Consider the following 23,583-nt stretch of genomic DNA (forward strand, 5'->3'; position numbering starts at 1 on the left):
GGAATTCCACGGGGCCCTAGAGCTCAACTGCCGGCGCGCAAGGTAAGTGCAGGTCGGGGGCTTGCACCCGCGGGAAGCCCCCGACCCGAATTTCTGGGCCATTATAAACGAAAGGGTCAATTCCAAAGGGGTTTCATGAACAGAGAACAGGGGTACCCGAATTTCTAGGCCCTGAACTGTTTCACAAATGTGGCACTTATATATTATTTCATTTTCAGATTTTGATAATTTTTTTTTAAAGTTTTATTTTGGAAATGTTGTCAATGACTGGACTGACCTGGTTCTGGTTCAGGTTCCAATCCCAGTTCAGAATCTGGTTCAGTTGCAGGTTCTAGTTCAGGTGTAAGTTCTGAATCAGGTGCATTTTCTGTTGTAGGTTGTTGCTCAGACTCAGCTTGATCTGTCTCTGCTGAGGGCTGTGCTTCAGATATCTGTACTTCTGATGTAGATTGGGTAGGGTCCTTCATTTCTTCATCAGCTGTAGCTGAAATGCAACAGTTGAGTTATTGTGGGGCAGGCGTGATGGTTTTTTCCTGCACGTCATTTTTGTATGTTTGTAAATCAACCAATATATTGACATCAAACTACAGTTAATGGGAAGTAATACAAGTTGATAACATAAGATACTAATTTGTATAGTGTAAATGTTTTTTTAAAACAGAGGTAAATTCCAATAGGTAGTGCCGTCTATAAAATTCTAGTTAATATTCTACATATTTCAGAAAGCTAAAATTTTATAAAAGAGGTAAGTTAATTTTACTTAAATTTTCTGTCTTAAGACTTCCTTTTTTAATTTATATTTTCTTGCCTTTTTCTTCTTTGGTTTCAATATTCAATACACTGCCATTGAGTGTGTAGCTGAACAGTCTACTCCTAAGGGTCCATCATACTGTTGAGGCCACATATTAGGTGCATGAGAGTGATCAACAGTTGACTTGCTCCTATAGAGTTTTCTTCCTTTTGTTTGAGGAAGCTTGTAGTCTTTACTTAACAGTTCCACTCAGTCCTATAGCTTTTCAGCAAATTAGTCAACTCCTGATAATGCAAAGTCATTTTTTACACTAAAAAAATTTATCTGATAATTTTGAATCACACAATGTTAAAAGCACAGCAAAGTGGGAATTTAGTACCAAAAATTGCTAGCTATATTGAATTGAGCAACTTTCAAATAATAGTAAACTGTAAGTCAAAGTTTATGCTTTTTGACTTTGGGATATCACTAGGATCAACTGCACAAATTATGTATAAAATGTATAAAATTAGTACAAATTTATATTATTGTGGAATTTCTTTTACTAAAGAAACATACCTTCATTTTCCTCTTTCATCTCCATTGATTCTGTCTGTTGATCTTCTGCTTCTGTTTGTCTTACTGCTTCTAACCTGGCTTGTCTATGGAAACAGTACATCATAACAACTGTCTGCTTTGACTCCTGTACAATTCTCAGAAAACATTTAACAATTTTATTAAAATTCATTCCCTTGTGTCATATTATAGTATCTGAGTTTGAATTTTAAAATTCTCATCCTTTTTCTCAAATACCTCCATGGCTTTGCCCGTCCCTATCTCTGTAGCCTTCTCCAGCCCTACAAGCCTTCGAGATCTCTGTGCTCCTCCAATTCTGGCATCTTGCGCATCCCCGATTTTAATTTCTCCACCGTTGGTGGCCGTGCTTTCAGGGGCCTTGACCCTAAGCTCTGGAATTCCTTCCCTAAACCTTTCCACCTCTCTCTTCTCCTTTAAGATGCTCCTTAAAACCTACCTCTTTCACCAAAATTTAGATAATCTGTCCTGATCTTCTTCTGTGGCTCGGTATCGAATTTTATTGATAAGACTCTAGATAAGCACCTTGGGATGTTTTGCTATGTTAAAGGAGCTATATAAATGCATGCTGTTGTTGTTGTTGAATTACTGCACATTTTCTACCCCCTCAGTTTTACCATCAGAAGCTGACCATTTGGACACTTTGGCCAGAATTTTCTGGCATTCGTGCGGGCGGGAATTAGAGGCGGGTCGGAGTGAAAGTTGAAATAACTTGGAGTGGGTCAGGAGCCCACTGTTATTCCACCGCCACGCGCCTTTCCCTTGAGCGTATTTGCCAGCGAACAGAACGGCAGAGGCGGCCAAGCTAATTTAGATGATTATTAGGTACTTGTTGGACCCTTAAGCGTCTTTTTAACCCTATCTTTCCAATTTCACTGGATGACCATGGGAATCACACAGCTCGGGAACTACGTCTGTGAACCTGAGGCGGAAGTTCAGTGACCATTGATCCAGCTCATTAGTGCACAGCATGGAAAGTACAATAAATATTCCCACCTCACACCTGGTTAATTTGCTAAGGCAGATGCTGTTGCTGATTGCATCGTCAGCACAGATTTAGCTTTTTAGAGGTTGCAAGTCTTTGCAGCAAAGTCGGGGTCCACTGTCACTTCATTGATAGAAGCAATCTGTCAATGGTGTGATAGGTTCTACCAGCTCTATACTTGACCTGCCAGCTCTATACTTGACCTGCCAGCTCTATACATGACCTGCCATCTATTCCATCAGCATGGGAGCTGTTTATACTGTCTCACCTTGGTCCTCAGGATCGGACCATGATGAGCCCCAACACCAGCAGCACCAGGCACACCAGCAGCACCAACAACACCACCAACCTTCTCCTCACCAACCTGATGCTGCACAGGACAGAGGGCATCAGCGCAGGGCTGCACCGTACCAGAGGCAATACCCCCAACACAGGGTATAAAGGCAGAGGATGAGCTTCTTCAACATGATTGAGCAGCTGTGTCAAAGCAGGCTCAGGCTATCGCGTTGGAGCAAGACCTGCAGCCCAGAGGAGCGGGTGGACATGCCTTACCAGTGGCCATCAAAGTCACCAGCGCCCTCAACTTTTTTGCCTCAGGCTCCTTCCAGGGATCTGCGGCAGACATTTGCGGCATCTCGCAGTCAGCCCACAGATGCATCACACAGGTCAGCCAATTATATCAACTTTGCCACTGATGAAGCCAGTGTTACTGAGCGGGCGTTTGGCTTTGCCACTCTGGCTGGCTTCCCAGGGGTGCAGGGTGTCATCGACAGCACACGTGGCCATCAGGGCACCCCATCATCACCCAGGAGTCTTTGTGAACTGCAAGGGCTTCCATGTCCTCAATGTGCAGCTCGTCTCCAACCACAGGAAGATCATCATGCATGTGTGCACCAAATTCCCTGGCAGATGCCATGACTCTTTCGTCCAGCGCCAGTCCACCCTCGCTCAGCTCTTCACTCCTCCAAACAGACTTTCTGGCTGGCTGCTTGGAGACAAGGGCCATCCACTGAAGACACCCTTGAGGAGGCCAAGTACTGAGACCAAGGAGAGATAATGAAAGCCACATTTCCACCAGATGTGTCATAGAGCAGACAATAGGCATGCTGAAAATGCGCTTCAGATGCCTTGACAGATCTGGAGGATCCTTCAGTACACATCAACCAGGGTCTCCAGAATCGTCATGATCTGCTGCGCCCTGCACAACATAGGGCAGCAGCGAGTATTAGCGCTGCATGAGGAGCAAGGCTCTGAGCACACAGCCTCTTCAGAGGGGGAGGAGGAGGAGGAGGAGGAGGAGCATCAGCTGGAAGATGAGGAAGAGCAGGAGAAACCTGCACCCACCAGCACCCGAACACACTGCTGCCCGGGAGGCCAGGGATGGCCTCATCATGGCCAGATTTACTTAACTTCAGGTATTACACCCATATGGCTGCCATATGCTGCGCCAGGCTCCCAACACCATAAAGCATCCCTACAATGACCAGGTCATTTGTTTCACACTGACCACCATTGCTGGAGGTAACATTATGGGGGGGGTTTTAACTCAGGTGCAGGATGGTGTCGTGTTATCCGAATTTCGTGTTTCCCACACGAATCTAAATGGATGTGGGAGATTGATGCAATTTTAACTTAAGTGGCCAATTGATTCCAGCGTGTGGGAAGCCTTTGCAAATGGGTTTTTCATGACTGAAAGTCCCCTCTGATGACATCATCATTGCTGCTGCATTTAAGGTCCACAGCAAGCCTTGCTTCTTCTGCAGACTGCCAAGTTTCTTGACTGTGCAGTGTGAGGGAGCTGCAGGAAAAATGACAAGCGGGAGGGCAAGAGCAGCTCCTCGCTTTGACGAGGTGGCACTGCAGGCATTAGTCGATGGGGCTAGGGCCAACAGGGAGGTGCTCTTCCCTTCATCAGGGAGGAAGAGGCCTCCCACTCAAGACTAAGGCAGTGTGGATGCAGGTGGCTGAGGAGGTCAACCCCTTGGGAGTCACCCGCAGAACCTGGATACAATGCAGGAAAAGATTTCATGACCTTCAGCGCACTGGAAAAGTGACTATGAATTTCCCATCACCCTCAATCTGATCCCCATTGCCTTTCCTCACCAGCACTCAGCTTTAGCAATCTCTTCCTCCACATCCCACTTGACACTGACATCCATGCACACTTACCCATTCCCTCTCTCTCTATGCTCACATTCACATAACTATTCCACCATGTAGCCTTCACACTCCCTATCACTCTGATGCTTTGAACACAACTGACAACACACAGGGAGGGCCCTTGGTCTTGCAACCTCACTCCATCTTTGTCTCCTTCTAAGTATCTATGCTATGCAATCTCTACACTCACTCCTTCATTCTCACTCAACCTCCACTTGTCTCCCTCATTGCAGGAAAAGAGAGCTCACAACAAAAGAGAGCGAGCCAGGACAGGAGGAGGGACAGCCTCAATAGCCCACCTGACCCCCTGGGAGGAGGCCGCCCTGGAAATTATAGGCACTGAGGCCAGCTTTTGCAATTTTAACCCCCCGCACGCCTCCAAGCCCGACTCTACAGCTCAATGAAAATCGAGCCCTATGTCTCACCATTCACTCCAACTCACTAAGTCACTTCCAAAGTTGCAGACAGAATTGGCCATGACCAGAAAGTAGTGAAAATAATAATCTGATGTCACAGATACAAATTAACGGAAACTTCACACAAACAGCTATTAAAACACCCAAGTGCATCTACTTGTGTGCCATCTTTCTCTTACGCGTGCTTCTACGAGGTGCTTCCTGTGGCTTTAGCAGAGGTAGAGGCAGCCTGCTCACTTCCCTGCTGCGACTTCATAGACACTTTTGGCAGACGTTCTCTGGGTCATTTGGAGCCTGTGATGGCCCCGCCAAAGTCTGCTCCTCCTGCAACTGTGCAGGGACAGACTCGACCATTGCAATCCAGGAGGCATGTGGGTCTGTAACTGAGGGGGAGGCAACAGGGGATAAGTGTGAGCGCTTTGAGAGTTGCCCCCACTTCTATGTCCCTTGCACCATCGCTCTCATGGGTCACCTGCATTTCCCTGCTAACAAGGAGGTGGAGCGCACCTTGCTGCACAGCAGTGGGGCCATGAGGACCCAAGTCTCCATAGATAGCCATCTATTCTCCATAGGTAGCCATCTATTCTCCATAGATTCCATGTGCTCCTGTGAGTGGTGCGTTAGCTGCTCCATGCAGGTGGTCATCCTTTCCATGGAAGAGCATACAATCATCATCGCCTGCAACATGGTGGTGCTCATGTTGGAGATGGACTCTTCCATTCTGTGCCCATTTGCAGACATCGCAGTCGCAAAACCTATCAAAGCTTCCTGCACTTCTTGCTGCACCTCCAGGATCGCCCTCTTTCTGAATGGCCCCTGAGGCTCAGCGTTTGCATGCAGCTGAGCAGAACTGGGAGCATCCTGCACCTTCTGGCGAGGAATCTCCACTGCTGTCCCTGTCTCCACTATCTCCTCTTGCTCATTTGTGACTTGTGGCCCACCAGATGACAACACTAATCTATCTCGGGTGGGACCCACTGATGTGTGCGTATCTGCGCTGGTGCTGGGTGCGCTTATGTCTGCTGACGGTGCGCTCTCAGAGGCTGGAGGCTCATCTGAGAAGCCGTCTTCCTCTTCCTCCTGGCTAGTGGGGGGTGCTCTTGATGGACATGTGGGAAAGTAAAGAGATGATTCAGAAATGTCATATCAAGAATGGGTAATGATACCATTATGCACTTGATGAACATTCACTGGCTGCTGACATCAGTCCCCATATGAGTGACTGCTGTATGCCATGTGGCTGTATAAGATGTAATTCTGTCGCCAGATTGATGAGATGTCCCCCTCTCACTGTCTCCCAGCTCCAGCTGCTCTGCAACTCCAGAGACTTCCAGGGCGATCTCCTCTGCTGCAGTTAAGGTGGCCAATGATGGAGGGCCACCTCCGGTTTTCTCCCTCTTCTTCTTATTGTGGGCTCTCTTCTCCTGCAAGGAGGGAAAGAAGAGAAGTTTGAGTGAGAGTGATGGAATGAGTGAAAGGAATGGATGGGTAATATCGTTAGAGGGTGACTATGATGGAGTGGGGTGCCAATGTCAAATGGCCTTCTTGTGTGTTAGTTGGTATGATTGCATTAGGGTGAGGGCTAGTGTGAGGGCTGGTTAGTCATATGGGGTTGTGATAATGTAGATAGAGAAGGATGGGTGGACGTGCAAGGTTTGTTGGTGTGAGGAGCAGGCTTGGGAAGGCAGAGTGATTGGGAATGTGATGAGAGGCACAGCAGGATGAAGTCGAGTGTGGCTTTGCACTTTCCTAATCTAATGATATCATTGAAGCGTTTCTGGCACTGCACCCAGGTCCTCCTGACAACATCCAGCTGTTGAAGTCCTCTGCAATCTCCAACCAGGCTCCATTGGTCTGTTGGGGAGTCTTCTCCACCTATCCAAAGGGAAGAGGACCTCCCTGCGTGCTCTCATTCCCTCCACAAGCATATGGAGGGAGTTATCTGAGAACTGGGTGCAGCCCTCTGCCTCTGCGCAGTCATGTTTGCAAGTGTTTGGAACATTCCAATGCTGCAGTACAGTGCCTGCACAATCCTAGATGAACCTTCAAATGCAATTTGGCCATGACTCCTTTAAATATCCCAGCTGAAAACGCATCATCGATGACATTATTCGACCTGCACTATTTTATAGGGGCGGGTAACGCGCAGGGCTGCCTTAATAGGCGCCATTAATGGAAAGTCGATTTCAGGAGCGGAACGAAATGAGGAACGGAGTCGCGACTGCCTACACCCGACCTGCCTAGGTACAGAAAATTCCGGCCTATGAGCTGAATTTTTACCTTCGAGTCGCGATGGCAGCGGGGGAGGAGGGTGCCATGGATCACGTCGGAACCTGTAAGTTGGAGAGGCGCATTTTGCAGTGGCTTTTTAACAAAGCCATTGTAATTGAATCAGACTTCCAGGTTTCCCGACCAATTAACTGGAGTGGGTGCGATGGTGACTCGACTTCAGATGAGCTATTTAAAGCAGCAATGCACAGATGTCACTTGAAGGCTGGTGGAGGTGGAAGATAGTGTTGGAGTGGGAATAGTGAGTTGGTTGTGTTGGGAAAAGTTGATAAAGCTCTAAACTGAAATATGCAGGCTCAAAAGACATAAAGCTACCCCAAGATTTAGTGATGCCTCCTTGGAAATCTTGCTCCAAGGAGTCAGGGCTTGCAGGGACATCCTGTTCCCTGCTGATGGGAGGAACAGGCCAGCTGGCCAGACAAAGAACACATTTCTGGAGATTGCTGAAGAAGTGAGCAGCAGGAGTGTTGTTGGCAGGACCTGGATACAGTGTAGAAAACGCTTTAATGAACTCGAGGTCAGGAAAGGTGAATTCAGTACCACATTGCCCTACATCTTGATTTGCGTGTCACCTCAGCCCCCTCACGCTGCCTTCTAAAGCCTACTGCTGCACAACACTACTCGCACCAACCTACTTTGCAGGTGCACCCATCCCTCATTGTCTACGCAATTACTCACATCCCCATCTGACTATCCACCACTGACACTCACCCTCATCTTAATGCAATGTTACACCTTTCCCTCATAGTTACTCTCAACAGGTGTTGCTCATCCATCCCTTCCACTCATTCCATGACTCTCACTCAAAGGTCTCTTGTTTCCCTACTTGAAGGAGAAGAGAGCACAGAACACCCGAGAGAGGCAGCGATCCAGTGGTGGCCCTCCAGTGATGACACCGCTCACTTCAGCAGAGGAGGCAGCGCTGGAACTGAGCCAAGTTGCAGAGCTGCTGGTGGTCAGAGATGGAGAGAGGGGGAACTCCAAGCTACTTGGTGACAGAATTAAATATCACACAGCCACATAGCATACAACAGTCACTCATGTTGACTTAATGTCAGCATCCAGTGAAATATGATCATGAGCATAATGGTAACTTAAAACATTATCATAACAGTCCTAATTCATGTCTTTACTCTACCACAGGCCCATCAAGCGTCCCCCGCCCCCCCACCACTGTCCAGCCAGAGAAGGAAGACGACTCCTCAGAGGAGGTCGCGCTCTCTGAGGGTGCAATGTCACATGACCCATGCACACCAAGCACCAGCGCAGATACACACACGTCGGTGGGTCCACTAAGTCAGAAAGTAGTGTTGTCACCTGATGTCTCACACATCACATGTGCACAGGAGCATATGGCGGAGACAGGGACAGCAGTGGAGAGTCCTTGTTGGAGGGCGCAGGATGCTCCAAGCAGAGCCCAGCTGGACGAAGATGCTGAACCTCGGAGGCCATCGACAAAGCGGATGATTCTTGAGGAGCAACAGAAAATGCGGCAGACTCCAGGAGGTTTTCCAGCCGCGATGTGCTTGGTGTAGGGAGAATGGAGGAGTCCATCTCCAGCATGACTGGCATGATGTCGCAGGCCTTGACAATGAAGTGTTCGTCCATGGAAAGGATGGCTACCTGCATGGAGCATCAAAAGCGGCATTCAAATGAGTGCATGCTTGCTGTGACCAACGGCTTGCAGACTCTGGATGTAACCTTATCTAGGATGAATAGAAACCTAGACTTGGCCATTAATCGCCCCACTGATGTGCAACAAGCTCTCCAGCTTCTTGCTAGCAGGTAAGTGTGGGTGGGCCATGAGAGGGAGGATGGTGAGAGGGGACATGGAAGTGGGGTCTCTGCTCCAAGCACTCCCACTTCTCCCTGGTTTCCCCACCTTCCACCCAGTCAGAGCCCCACATGCTGCCTCATGTCCCGATGGCTGAGTCTGCCCCAGCACAGGTGCAGGAGGAGTCTTTTGCGGGGCCTCACGGGCTACAAAACCCAGAGGACGCTGCCAAAAGTATCTAAGCAGAGCAGGGAAGTGAGCAGGCTGCCTCTACTTCTGCTAAACTCATAGGGGTTGCATAGCATAGGAGTTATAGGAAGAGGAAGATTAAACTATTCTAGATGCATATGCATGTTACAAAATGTTACATTGTTAAGTTTCTGTTTACATTTTCTGTTTACATTTTGAGCCACATAAAATTAATTCCTTGCACCACTTTCCCATCTTGTTCATTTTTGCCTACTGCCTGGAAAATAGCCTTGTCAGTTGGAGTGAATGTTAAGACATTACTTAACCTTGAGTAATGGGTGTATGTGACAGGAATGATTTGGTCATTTTAGGACTGCTTTGTGTTGGTTGGTGGGGGAGGGGGGGGGCAGGGAGTTGGTTCAGCATCTGGGTGCCAAATGGGTACACTGGTGCAACCTAACTAAATCGTGTCATTATGAGGCCATCTCGGCTGCAATGTGCTGTTGCCATGTCCACTTCAGGTTCCTCGTTCTCTTCATTCTCCTCCTCCTCTGAAGAGGCTCTGCGCCTTGCTCCTCCTGCAGCTCCAATCTCACTGCTGCATTCTGTTGTGCAGAGCGCAGCATACCACAATTATTCTGGAGACCTTGGCTGGTGTGTATTGAAAGGCTCCTCCAGATCTGTTCAGGCATCTGAAGCGCATCTTCAGCATCCCGATTGCTTGCTCTATTACACATCTCGTCGTAATTTGGCTTTGATTGTAGCGCTCGTTAGCCTCATTGCTTGGCCTCCTCAAGGTGTCATCTGCCACATCTTCAGTGGATACCCCTCGTCTACAAGCAGCCAGCCGTTAAGTCTGGTCAGAAGAGCTGAGGGAGGATGGACTGGTGCAGGATGAATGAATCATGACAGCTCCCTGGGAATATGGCACACACATGTATGATGATCTTTTTATGCTTGCAGACGAACTGCACATTAATGGTGGAAGCCCTTACGGTTCACAAACACTCCTGGGTGATGTGGGCATGCCTTTATGGCCACATGTGTGCAGTCCATGATGCCCTGCACTTGTGGGAAGCCAGCCAGAGCTGCAAAGCTTTGCACCCACTCAGTCTGACTGGCTTCATCAGTGGCAAAATGTACATAAGTGCCTGCCTTGTCAAACATGGCATCGGTCACCTGGGTGATGCATTTGTGGGTGGCCGACTGCGAGATCCTGCAAATATCTGCTGCAGATCCCTGGAAGGAGCCTGAGGCGAAGAAGTTGAGGGTGGTTATGAATTTGACATCCACTGGTAACGCATGTCCACCAGGCCTTGGCAGCAGGTCTTTTTCCAGCAGGCTACAAGAACTGATGCGATAGCCTGAGTCTCCTGAGGCACTGGTGTTCAGTCATGTCCAGGAAGCTGATTCTCTGCCTATATACCCGGTGTTGGGGGTAGCGCCTCCTGCAAGGTGCACCCGTGCTCATCCCCTCTCCCCTGTGAAGCAGCTGGTGAGGAGAAGGCTGCTGCTGCTGCGAAGGCTGCTGCTGCGAAGGCTGCTGCTGCTCCTGCCGGTGGTCATCTTGGTCCATATCTAAGGTCCAAGGTGAAACAGCATAAGCGGCACCATGTTAATCTGATAGATGCCAGGTAAAGTGGAGATCAGAGGCACAATCATCCAGTGTAGTAAGAATGACCTCCAATGTAGTGAGAATGACTTCCAAAGTTGTAGAAATCATCTGTAAACTCCTGAAAGTAAACTCTCAGCAAAAGTGGTGTCAGCAAGAGCCTTTCCCTTAGGCAAGGAACCAGGTGTGAGGTGTCAGTATTTGTGATTTATTTTTTAATGTCATTTGTTCAGCTCCCACAATTGCCGCTGTGCTTTCGTCTTACTTTTACTGGTGAGATTCAGCAAACCCGAGAATCCCGAGGACAGCCAGTAAAAGCTGCAACATCGGGTAAAAAAGGCTGTTAATAGCCTCTTGACGATCTCTAAATTGCTTTAATTAGGTTACCCGTCTCTCCGAGGGGGCCTCTCAGGCGCTGACTAAAACACCCGAGTTAATTTCAGCGCTTTTAACTGCCCACCCGCTCGCAAACCCGCACACACTTTTCAAAGTAAAAATTCAGCCCCATCCACCACCTTAAACATTCACTCCCTCCACCACCGGCGTACCGTGGCTGCACTGTGTACCATCTACAAGATGCACTGCAGCAACTTGCTAAGGCTTCTTCGGCAGCACCTCCCAAACCCGCGACCTCTTCCAACTAGAAGGACAAGGGCAGCAGGCACATGGGAACACCACCACCTCCAAGTTCCCCTCCAAGTCACACACCATCCTGACTTAGAAGTATATCAACGATCCTTCATCGTCGCTGGGTCAAAATCCTGGAACTCCCTCCCTAACAGCACTGTGGGAGTACCTTCGCCACACAGACTGCAGCGGTTCAAGGCGGCGGCTCACCACCACCTTCTCGAGGCAATTAGGGATGGGCAATAAATGCTGGCCTTGCCAGTAACGCCCACATCCCATAAACTAATTTTTTTTAAATTCAGCCCTATGCCCCGTCCTCTGCAATTCTCCGTCAAAACTATTCTGCCTTGCTACATCCTTCTCTTCTTTCAAAACATTTCCTGCCTTTTGTCTTTTCACTCTCCCACCGCCCCCACCACTTATATAAACCAAACCACTACGAAAAATAACAATAAGAATAAAACTGGACGAACCACCCAGCATCAACCTAGGCACTGGCTTCGGACATGACAATGGCACATGCAGCTCAATCGACCCTGCAAAGTCTTCCTCACTAACATCTGGGGACTTGTGCCAAAATTAGGGGAGCTGTCCCACTAGACATGCAACAGCCTGACAGTCATACTAACAGAATCATACCTTCCTGCCAATGTCCCAGACTCCTCCATCACCATCCCTAGCTATGTCCTGTCCCACCGGCAGGACAGATCTACCAGGGGTGGCGGCACAGTGGTGTACAGTCAAGAGAGTGTGGCCCTGGGAGTCCTCAACATTGACTCCGGACCCCATGAAGTCTCCTGGCTTCAGGTCAAACACGTTTATAGGAAACCTTCTGCGGATTACCACCTACTGCCCTCCCTCAGCTGATGACTCAGTACTCCTCCATACAACAAAGGATATGGGCACCAGCAACATCCTGGCTGTAGTGCTGAAGCACCACTTGGCTCCAGACCTCAATTACCCCCTTGGTCCAAACATGGACATAAGAGCTGTATTCCAGAGTTGAGGTAAGAGTGACTGTACTTGACATTAAGGCAGTATTTGACTAAGCATGGCACCAAGAAGCCCTAGTAAAACTAAAGTCAATGGGTATCAGGGGAAAAAATCTCCGCTGGCTAGAGTCATACCTAGCACAAAGGAAGATGGTTGTGGTTGTTTGTAGGCTAATAATCTCAGCCCCAGGACGTCGCTGTAAGACTTCCTCAAGGCAGTATCCTAGTCCCAATTATCTTCAGATGCTTTAACAATGACTTTCCCTCCATCATATAGGTCAGAAGTGGGGATGATCACTGATGACTGCACAGTGTTCAGTTCCATTCGCAATTCCTCAGATAATGAAACAGTCCATGCCCACATGCAGCAAGATCTGTACAACATCCAGGCTTGGGCAGATAAGTGGCAAGTAACATTCATAAGAACATAAAACACAAGAATTAGGAGCATGAATAGGCCATATGACCCCTTGAGGCTGCTCCGACATTCAAGAAGAACATGGCTGATCTTCGACCTCAACTCCACTTTCCTGACCTATCCCCATATCCCTCGATTCCTCTGGAGTCCAATAATCTATCTATCTCAGCCTTGAATACACTCAACGACTGAGTATCCACAGCACTTCGGGGCAGACAATTTCAAAGATTCACAACCCTATGAGTGAAGAAATTCCTCCTCATCTCAGTCTTAATAAGCTGGTCCTTTATCCTGAGACTATGCCCCCCAGTTCTAAATTCTTCAGCCAGGGGAAACAATCTCTCAGCATTTATCCTGTCAATCCCCCTCAGAATCTTATATGTTTCAATGAGATCACCTCTCATTCTTCTAAACTCCAGAGAGTTTAGGCCCAATCTACTCAATCTTTCCTCATAGGACAACCCTCTCATCCCAGGAATCAATCTAGTGAACCTTCGTTGCACTGCCTGTAAGGCAAGTATATCCTTCCTTAAATAAGGAGACCAAAACTGTGCCCAGTACTCCAGGTGTGGCCTCACTAGAGCCCTGTACAATTGTAGCAAGGCTTCCTTACTCTTGTACTCCAGCCCTCTAGCAATAAAGGCCAACATACCACTTGGCTTCCTAATTGCTTGCAGTACCTGCATGTAACTCTGTGTTTCTAGTACTAGGACATCTAAATCTCTCTGAACACTAACATTTAATAGTTTCTCACCATTTAAAAAAAATTCTGTTTTTCTATTCTTCCTACCAATGTGAATAACCTCACATTTCCCCACATTATACTCCATCTGCCACCTTATTGCCCACTCACTTAACCTGTCTATATCCTTTTTCAGGCTCTTTACGTCCTCCTTACATCTTACTTTTCCAACTAACTTTGAATGGTCAGCAAACTTGAATACATTGCACTTGGTCCTTTCATCTAAGTCATTAATATAGATTGTAAATAGCTGAGGCCCAAGCACTGATCCTTGCGGCACCCCACTCATTACAGCCTGCCAATCTGAAAATGACCCATTTATCCCTACTCTCTGTTTTCTTGACTGAGTAGTGTAGAGGAACAAAGGGACCTTGGAGTGCATGTCCACAGATCCCTGAAGGTAGCAGTCCAAGTAGATAAGGTGGTTAAGAAGGCATACGGAATGCTTGCCTTTATTAGCCATGGCATAGAATACAAGAGCAGGGGGGGTTATGCTTCAACTGTATAAAACACTAGTTAGACCTCAGTTAGAGTACTGCGTGCAGTTCTGGTCACCACATTACAGGAAAGATGTGATTGCACTAGAGAGGGTACAGAGGAGATTTACAAAGATGTTGACGGGAGTAGAGAATCTTAGCTATGCGGAAAGACTGGATAGGCTGAGTCTGTTTTCCTTGGTGTGGAGATGCCGGTGTTGGACTGGGGTGGACAAATGTAAGAAGTCACACAACACCAGGTTATAGTCCAACAGCTTTATTTGAAATCACAAGCTTTCAGAGCGCTGCTCCTTCGTCAGGTAAAGTGAAGAGTTGCATATAAGCACAGCATATATAGTCAGAGAATACTGCCAGATGATTACAGGTAATCTTTCTAACTGCCCTTTATCACACCTCGGTAGAGAGATAATCACAGCAATCAAAGGTGTGAATGGTGTCCAAACAAGTCAGTCAGGAAAACATTACATCAAAGAACAATGAGGTGGGGTCAAATGTTGCAGATGCTGGGGTCTGTATGAAAAACAAAAAACAAACAAAAAACTATTTTTTTGCTGGAAATCACAGCAGGTCCGGCCGCATCTGTGTAGAGAGAACAAGCCAACGACGACTCGAGTCTGGATGACTCTACGTCAGGTGGGGTTACATGTAGCGTGACATGAACCCAAGATCCCGGTTGAGGCCGTCCTCATGAGTGCAGAACTTGGCTATCAGTTTCTGCTCGACGATTTTGCGTTGTCGTGTGTCTCGAAGGCCGCCTTGGAGAATGCTTACCCAAAGATCGGAGGCTGAATGTCCTTGACTGCTGCAGTGTTCCCCGACTGGGAGGGAACACTCCTGCCTGGCGATTGTTGTGCGGTGTCCGTTCATCCGTTGTCGCAGTGTCTGCATGGTTTCGCCGATGTTCCATGCTCCGGGGCATCCTTTCCTGCAACGTATGAGGTAGACAACGTTGGCCGAGTCACATGAGTATGTACCATGTACCTGGTGGGTGGTGTCCTCACGTGTGATGATGGTATCTGTGTTGATGATCTGGCATGTCTTGCAGAGGTTGCCATGGCAGGGTTGTGTGGTGTCGTGGTCGCTGTTCTCCTGAAAGCTGGGTAATTTGCTGCGAACGATGGTCTGTTTGAGGTTAGGCGGCTGTTTGAAGGCGAGTAGTGGAGGCGTGGGGATGGCCTTAGTGAGGTGTTCGTCGTCATCGATGACATGTTGAAGGCTGCGAAGAACATGGCGTAGTGTCTCTGCTCCGGGGAAGTACTGGACGACGAAGGGTACTCTGTTGGTTGTGTCCTGTGTTTGTCTTCTGAGGAGGTCTATGCGATTTTTCGCTGTGGCCCGTCGGAACTGTCGATCGACGAGTCGAGCGTCATATCCCATTCTTACGAGGGCGTCTTTCAGCGTCAGTAGGTGTCCATCGTGTTCCTCCTCGTCTGAGCAGATCCTGTGTATTCACAGGGCTTGTCCATAGGGGATGGCTTCTTTAACGTGGTTAGGGTGGAAGCTGGAGAAGTGGAGCATCGTGAGGTTGTCCGTGGGCTTGCGGTAGAGTGAAGTGCTGAGGTGTCCGTCTTTGATGGAGATTTGTGTGTCCAAGAATGAAACCGATTCTGAGGAGTAGTCCATGGTGAGTTTGATGGTGGGATGGAACTTGTTGATGTTATCGTGTAGTCTTTTCAGTGATTCTTCGCCGTGGGTCCATAAGAAGAAAATGTCGTCAGTGTATCTGGTGTATAGCGTTGGTTGGATGTCCTGTGCAGCGAAGAAGTCTTGCTTGAACTTCTGCATGAAGATGTTGGCGTATTCACTCTACCGCAAGCCCATGGACAACCTCACGATGCTCCACTTCTCCAGCTTCCACCCTAACCACGTTAAAGAAGCCATCCCCTATGGACAAGCCCTGCGAATACACAGGATCTGCTCAGACGAGGAGGAACGCGATGGACACCTACAGACGCTGAAAGACGCCCTTGTAACAATGGGATATGACGCTCGACTCGTCGATCGACAGTTCCGACGGGCCAGTGAAAAATCGCATAGACCTCCTCAGAAGACAAACACAGAACACAACCAACAGAGTACCCTTCGTCATCCAGTACTTCCCCGGAGCGGAGAAACGACGCCATGTTCTTCGCAGCCTTCAACATGTCATCGATGACGACGAACACCTCGCTAAGGCCATCCCCACGCCTCCACTACTCGCCTTCAAACAGCCGCCTAACCTCAAACAGACCATCGTTCGCAGCAAATTACCCAGCTTTCAGGAGAACAGCGACCACGACACCACACAACCCTGCCATGGCAACCTCTGCAAGACATGCCAGATCATCAACACAGATACCATCATCACACGTGAGGACACCACCCACCAGGTACATGGTACATACTCATGTGACTCGGCCAACGTTGTCTACCTCATACGTTGCAGGAAAGGATGCCCCGGAGCATGGAACATCGGCGAAACCATGCAGACACTGCGACAACGGATGAACGGACACCGCGCAACAATCGCCAGGCAGGAGTGTTCCCTCCCAGTCGGGGAACACTTCAGCAGTCAAGAACATTCAGCCTCCGATCTTCGGGTAAGCATTCTCCAAGGCGGCCTTTGAGATACACGACAGCGCAAAATCGTCGAGCAGAAACTGATAGCCAAGTTCCGCACTCATGAGGACGGCCTCAACCGGGATCTAGGGTTCATGTCACGCTACATGTAACCCCACCTGACGTAGAGTCATCCAGACGCGAGTCGTCGTTGGCTTGTTCTCTCTACACAGATGCGGCTGGACCTGCTGTGATTTCCAGCAAAAAAGGTTTTTTGTTTGTTTTTTGTTTTTCATACAGACCCCAGCATCTGCAACATTTGACCCCTTGTGTCCCCACCTCATTGTTCTTTGATGTAATGTTTTCCTGACTGACCTGTTTGGACATCATTCACACCTTTGATTGCTGTGATTATCTCTCTGCCGAGGTGTGATAAAGGGCAGTTAGAAAGATTACCTGTAATCATCTGGCAGTATTCTCTGACTGTATATGCTGCGCTTATATGCAACTCTTCACTTCACCTGACGAAGGAGCAGTGCTCCAAAAGCTTGTGATTTCAAATAAAGCTGTTGGACTATAACCTGGTGTTGTGTGACTTATGTTTTCCTTGGAACAGAGGAGGCTGAGGGGAGACCTTATTGAGGTGTATAAAATTATGAGGGGCATAGATAAAGTGGATAGAAAGGACCTATTTCCCTTAGCAGAGGGGTCAAAAACCAGGGGGCACAGATTTAAAGTAATTGGGGGATGGTTTAGATGGGATTTGAGGGGACATTTCTTCACCCAGAGAGTTGTGGGGGTCTGGAACTCACTGCCTGAAAGGGTGGTAGAGGCAGGAACCCTAAGCACATTTAAAAGGTACTTGGATCTGCACTTGGGATGCTCTAACCTGCAGGGCTACGGACCAAGAGCTGGGAAGTGGGATTAGGCTGGATAGCTCTTTGTTGGCCGGCGCGGACACGATGGGCCGAAATGGCCTCCTTCCGTGCTCTAACTTTCTATGATTCTATAAAAAACATCTAGACGCTAAAAATATAATAGAGTAGTCAGCATAGATTTCAAAAGGGAAGGTCATGCTTGACCAACCTAACTGAATTTTTCAAAGAAATACATAGGTAGATAAGGGTAATACAATAGACGTAATATATTTGGATTTTCAGATGACCTTCGATAAGTATAGTAGACTCATGACTAAGGTCCAAACATGTGGAGTCGGGGACAAGTAGAAAAATCGACAGCAAGCTGGCTGAAAAAGAATAGGAGGGCAATTTTCTCAGCCCCGAGGAGGCGGGTTTGGAGGCCGGAAAGGCGGGAAAATCGGAAAAAATTAGTGCGGGTTCAGAACCCGCCTCTGCGCGATTTTGCCGGTGCCGGTTTTGCAGGGTGGGAAACGGTCCCGCCTCCAGCTGGTCAGAGAGGTTGTTAAGAGCCTTAAAGTGTCGTTCAGGGTCTCTCTAATCCTATTTTGACAGGCCCTCGTTATTTTTCGACCATTTCAGCGTGTTCCACGACCCTCCTAAACCACGCCAGCTAAATTTGGCGGGTTGACAAGTGGGTGGCCTCCTCACGGCTGCAGCTTCACCATTAAATCGGAAATTTCATCAGGAATTAGTTGCAGGTGGCAGAACTTTGCTTTAAAAGGTCTTTTAGCAGGCCGTCCGAATTCAGAGGTGCTGCAGCTTGCATCTCTCAACTGTAGGACCTCCTTGGAAGACCCTCTCCCCGCTTGCAATGAGCGCTTCCCCAACGGAGGCATCTGCAAGCAGCATGGGAACCATTCATTTCCTTTCACTATGGACCTCAGATTTGGATGAGGAGCATCCACGGCAGCAGCAGAACCAGGCAGCTCAGCAGCAGGAGCCCCAACCTCCTGTTCAGCCACCTGATGCTGCACAGGGCAGAAGGCGCCAGCGCATTGAAGCACCTCGCCGCAGGAGATACCCCCAACAGAGGGTTTACAGCCAGAGGATGAGCTACCTCAACATGAGTGAGCAGCAGTGCCAAAGGAGGCTGAGACTTTCGCGAGAGGTTGTCCGAGAGATCTGCGGACTGCTGCAGCAAGACCTGGTGCCCAGAGGAACGGGTGGACACCCCTTACCAGTGGCTGTCAAAGTCACCACCGCACTCAACTTCTTTGGCTCAGGCTCCTTTCAGGGATCATCAGCGGCATCTGCCAGTCGGCCGCCCACAGTTGCATCACGCAGGTTCCCGATGCCCTTTTCGCAAAGGCGCACAATTACATCCAGTTCTCAAGGGATCAAGCAAGTATAACCGCGCATTCGGTTGGCTTTGCAAATATGGCAGGCATGCCAATGGTGCAGGGTGTCATAGACTGCACACATGTGGCCCTTAGGGCACCCCATCACAATCTTTGTCAACCGAAAGGGCTTCCACTCCCTCAACGTACAGCTGGTGTGTAACCACAAGAGGGAGTTTTTGCATGTTTGCACCAAGTTCTGTGGTAATTGTCATGACTCTTTCATCCTACAGCACTCTAGTGTTCCTTCGCTTTTCAATCCGCCAAACCAACTTAACAGATGGCTCCTTGGTGACAAAGGCTACCCCCTGAAGAAGTGGCTAATGACGCCGATCAGGAGGCCAGCTAACGAGGCTAAAGAATGCTACAACGCCAGTCACACTTCGACCAGGTCCATCATCGAGCAAACCATTGGGCTGTTGAAGATGCGCTTCCGATGCCTTGACCGATCAGGTAGAGCCCTGCAGTATACATCATACAGGGTCTCCAGAATGGGCGTGGTCTGCTGTGCACTGCACAACATTGCACAGGGTCATGGCTTGCAGCTTCCTGATGAGCAAGTGGCTCAGTTCCAGGCCTCCTCAGATGAGGATGAGGATGAGGAGGAGGATGAGGAGAAGGAGCAGGAGGAGGACAGAGCGCCGGCCTATCAACCAGCAGCAGCGGCAGCACGCGAGCAAATGGCTGCCCGTGATGCAATGGATGAACTTATCCTGGCCAAATTTGCATAGGTTGCCCAAGTTGGCACATGTCCTTGGCTCCATCTTAAGACATCATTGACAATGGACATGACTCTCTGGCCTCCTTTCACTCTGGCCACTGACCTGACAACGCAAGTGTCGCGGAGCCCACAATGTGGAGCTGCCTAAGGCGAAAGAACAGATGCCATGACGCCAACATTTTGCCATCAAATCATTTTAATGCTTTCCAACAGGGATGGCATTTCATCTATACACATTCACCCAATCTGCACACAGATCTGGAGGTCATATCCCTTGCTAGCTGGACCCACACGGCCTTGGTTTCTTTGGGAGGCCTCTTCCTCCCAAATGAGAGGAAGAGCACCTCCCTGCTAGCTCTCACCCCCTCAACCAACATTAATTGCGCTTCATCCATCCAAGAACCTCAGGGAAGCGCTTGCCTTGGAATTGGACATAGCGGTTTCCTCAAAATATGTTGCAGGTGGTGCAGCATTGGCAGAAATTCAGTGGAATGATCCAAGGCAGCAAACAGCCCTTAAATGAGGCTGGAAAAGTGATGTCAGCAGAGGCCCAAAACACTAATTGACTAAGGGCAACCCACACCTCTGAAATCAAGTGGCCAATCAGGGGAAAATCGCAATTTTTTCAAACCTATCAGTGAAGGTGGGTTTGGAACCCACCCAAACCGAAACCCGCCTCCAGTGGGAAAATCGCCCCCTAGGGGTTAAAGGTAGTTACTCAGACTGGCAGAAGGTGGAAAGTTCCACAAGGATCGGTGCAGGAACCACTGTTGTTCAGTAATTACAGAAACAAGTTGGACTAGAGAATCTGAAGTATAATTTCAAAATTTGTGGATGACACCAAATTTTGGTGGGGGGGTGGGTTGCGTAGTTAATACAGAGGAGGACTGCAACAAAATGCAGGGAGACATTAATAAACTTGCAGAATTGGCTAATGAAGTTCAATACAGGTAGACTATCCTTTATCCGCACTTCTGAAAACCGAAAAACTCTGAAAACCGAAAGTTTTTTTGTGGAGCGTAAATCGTGCACACGACATAACCCGAGTGGCGCCAAACATGACCCGACGCGGCCAATGCTTTTCTGACCTGATTTGCGGGCCAGCTTAGCGTAGGAGTCAGCCGATATCCGGCTTTCCCACAACTGGCGGCGGCAGTCGAGCCCTAGACCCCCGCTAAGTCAAGGAATTCAGATACGGAGCAGGGGGAGCTGTAAAAACAGACTGGGAGCGGCAGCAGAGGCAGGAAGGGGAATGAGACACGGAGCAGGGGGAGCTGTAAACAGACTGTGAGCGGCAGCACAGAGAAGCAGGAAGGGGAATGAGACACGGAACAGTCGCAAGAGGTAGCCTGAACTTTTAAAATTTATATTAAATACAAATACTAATTACCAAATTAATTTAATGTTCAGAGTTTCCCAGTCTGAAATAATACCTTCTGAAATCTGAAAATTTCCGAAAACCGAAACACAGCTGGTCCCAAGGTTTTCGGATAAGGGATAGTCAACCTGTATAGATAAGTGCAATGTGGTACATTTTGGTAGGAAGAATAAGGAAGCCACATACTGTTTGGAAAATAAAGGGGGAATTTTTCAGGGGGTAAGCAGACACGATCGGTGGCGGGTCGGGTGGGAAAATGTTCTTTTTTGACAACGGGTCAGTACCCCACTGTCAACCCACCGCCACGCGCCTTTCCCAGATGTCAGGTCTGTCCGCGCTGAACAGACCCGCTGTGGCTGGGGAGGCAATTCAGGTCATTATGACCTTGTTAAGATCCACTTAAAAAGTATTTTGAGCTCACCGTAACATTTTACAAGGTCGCCCACAGGGTCCACGCTGCTCGGGGATCACGTCCGGTCAGCAGCTCGGGAGTTGAATCAGCATGGAAAGATATGATTACTTGACAGCTGCAAATGTGGTATAAAAGCTCCCATCTCACAGCTGTTTACTTTCCAAGCTCAGAAGCTGTTGCTTACTGCATTTGGAAGACAGATTGCGCTTTATGCAGGTTGCAAGTGTTTGGAGCAAACTCACTATCCAGTGTCACCTCATTGGAATAACCTCTCTCCCCATTGACAGATCGCTTCTGTCATCTCAAGTTCACCTGCCATCTATTACATCAGCATCGATGCCCTTGAAACTATCTCCTCAGAATCCCACCACGATCAGCCCCAACACCACCAATCTTCTGCGCAATCACCTGATGCTGCACAGGGCTGAGGACATCAGCACCTGACCACATTGCTGCCCGGGACACCAGGGATAGCCTCACCATGGCCACATTTATTTCATTTGACGTTATACACCCTGGCTGCCACATGATGCGCCAGGTTGGCACCACCCCACACCAACACCATAAAGCATCCCTACAATGCCCAAGCCATTCCTTTCACACTTATCACCATTGCAAGGGTAACATTATGTCTCACCATTCACTGTAACTTACTAAGCCACTTCCAAAGGTGCACACAGATCTGTCCAAGAACTCAAAGTGTTGAAAATAAAGGTTTCAATGTTTGACACATATTAACATAAACTTCACATGAATATTGCATAAAACACCCAAGTGCCTTCCCTTGTGTGTTGTTAGTTGGTATGATTGGACTAGGGGGAGGGTGAGTGTGAGGGGTGGCTAGTGAGATGGGAAAGTGATAGTGTAGATAGAGAGGGATGGGTGGAGGTACAAGGTAAGTTGGCGTGAGTAAGGATGTGCAAGTGTAGAGTAGGGAAGGCAGAGTGATGGGGATGTGATGAGTGGCACAGCAGGATGAGGTTGAGTGTGGCTTTGCAGTAACGTTTCATGATCTACTGAGATCATTGAAAGGCTTGCACCACTGCAGCCTGTTCCTCCTGACGACATCCCTGCTTGTGTCCTCCTATGCAATGTGCTACCAGACTGCGTTGGTCTCCTGGGGTGGTCTTTTCTGCTCATGCGAAGGGAAGAGAACCTCCCTGCGTGCTGTGACTCCCTCCATGAGTCATGGGAGAGCCTGAATGCAGCTGTGCACCTCTGTGCAGTGCTCATCAGTGTTTGCAGCACCTCAATGCTGTAGGTAACTGACAGTAGAACTGTCAAACTAAATTTGCGCATGGTCCCTGTAAGGAAACCGGCTGATGACGCGTCATTGAATGACTTCATCAGACCCGCTTCTTTCAATTGGCCGGGAAATGTACTGGGCAGGCTTAATAAGCCCAATCAATGTAAAAGCATCTTGGACAGCGGGCTCGAGCCAGCAGCGAGGTCGGGACCCACCACCGACCCCCACTACCACGGACTCACCAAGGTCGGGGAAATCGCGGCCTAAATGTCTAAATGGTGTAGAGGAGCAGGGGGATCTAGGGGTACAGGTAGACAATAGTGTCGCAGGTTAATAAGGCCATTAAAAAGCAAACAAAGCACTGGGGTTCATTTCTGGCAGGGCAGATTTGAAAAGCAGAGAAGTTAAGTTAAACTTGTATAGAACCTTGGTTAGACCATGCTTGGAGTTCTGTGAACAGTTCTGGTCTCCATATTATAAAAAGGATATAGAAGCACTGGAGAAGTTGCAAAAAAGATATACTTGGATGATAGCAGAACTGAGAAGTTATATCTATCAGCAAGACTGAACAGTCTGGGATTCTTTTCTCTAGAAAAGAGAAGACTGAGGGGTGACCTGATAGAGGCCATTAAGATTATGAAAGGGTTTGATAGGGTAGACATAGAGAAGATGTTTCCACTTGCGGGTGAAACCAGAACTAGGGGCCATAAATATAAGATAGTCACTAGTAAATCCAATAGAGAATGCAGGAGAAACTTCTTTACCCAGAGAGTGGTTACAATGTGGATCTCGCTATCAAAAGGAGTTGAGGCAAATAACATAGATGCATTTAAGGGGTAAGCTAGATAAATACGAGGGAGAAAGGAATAAAAGGATAGGTTGATGGGGTTGGATGAAGAAGGGTCGAAGGAGGCTTGTGTGGAGCATAAACACCGGCATGGACTTGTTGGGCCAAGTGGCCTGTTTCTGTGCTGTAAATTCTCATCCTTGTTTTCAAATCCCTCCA

General features: G+C 48.4%; 1 protein-coding gene across 3 annotated transcripts in view; it reads right to left on the reverse strand.

Moving 5' to 3' along the window:
• ak9 (adenylate kinase 9) overlaps positions 1-23,583 on the reverse strand; it is a 366,094-nt gene that overhangs the window by 175,986 nt on the left and 166,525 nt on the right. For all 3 annotated transcript variants that reach the window (XM_085997790.1, XM_085997792.1, XM_085997791.1), the window contains exons 19-20: positions 1,310-1,392; positions 278-484 (exon numbers count right to left, since the gene is read on the reverse strand). In XM_085997790.1, the coding sequence (XP_085853916.1) occupies positions 278-484; positions 1,310-1,392 (290 nt within the window). The remainder of the gene's footprint in view (positions 1-277; positions 485-1,309; positions 1,393-23,583) is intronic.

Source organism: Somniosus microcephalus, chromosome 9 (genome assembly GCF_052327205.1).
Source record: "Somniosus microcephalus isolate GS21.2 chromosome 9, FLI_Smic_1.0, whole genome shotgun sequence".
NCBI classification, from domain to species: domain Eukaryota; kingdom Metazoa; phylum Chordata; class Chondrichthyes; order Squaliformes; family Somniosidae; genus Somniosus; species Somniosus microcephalus.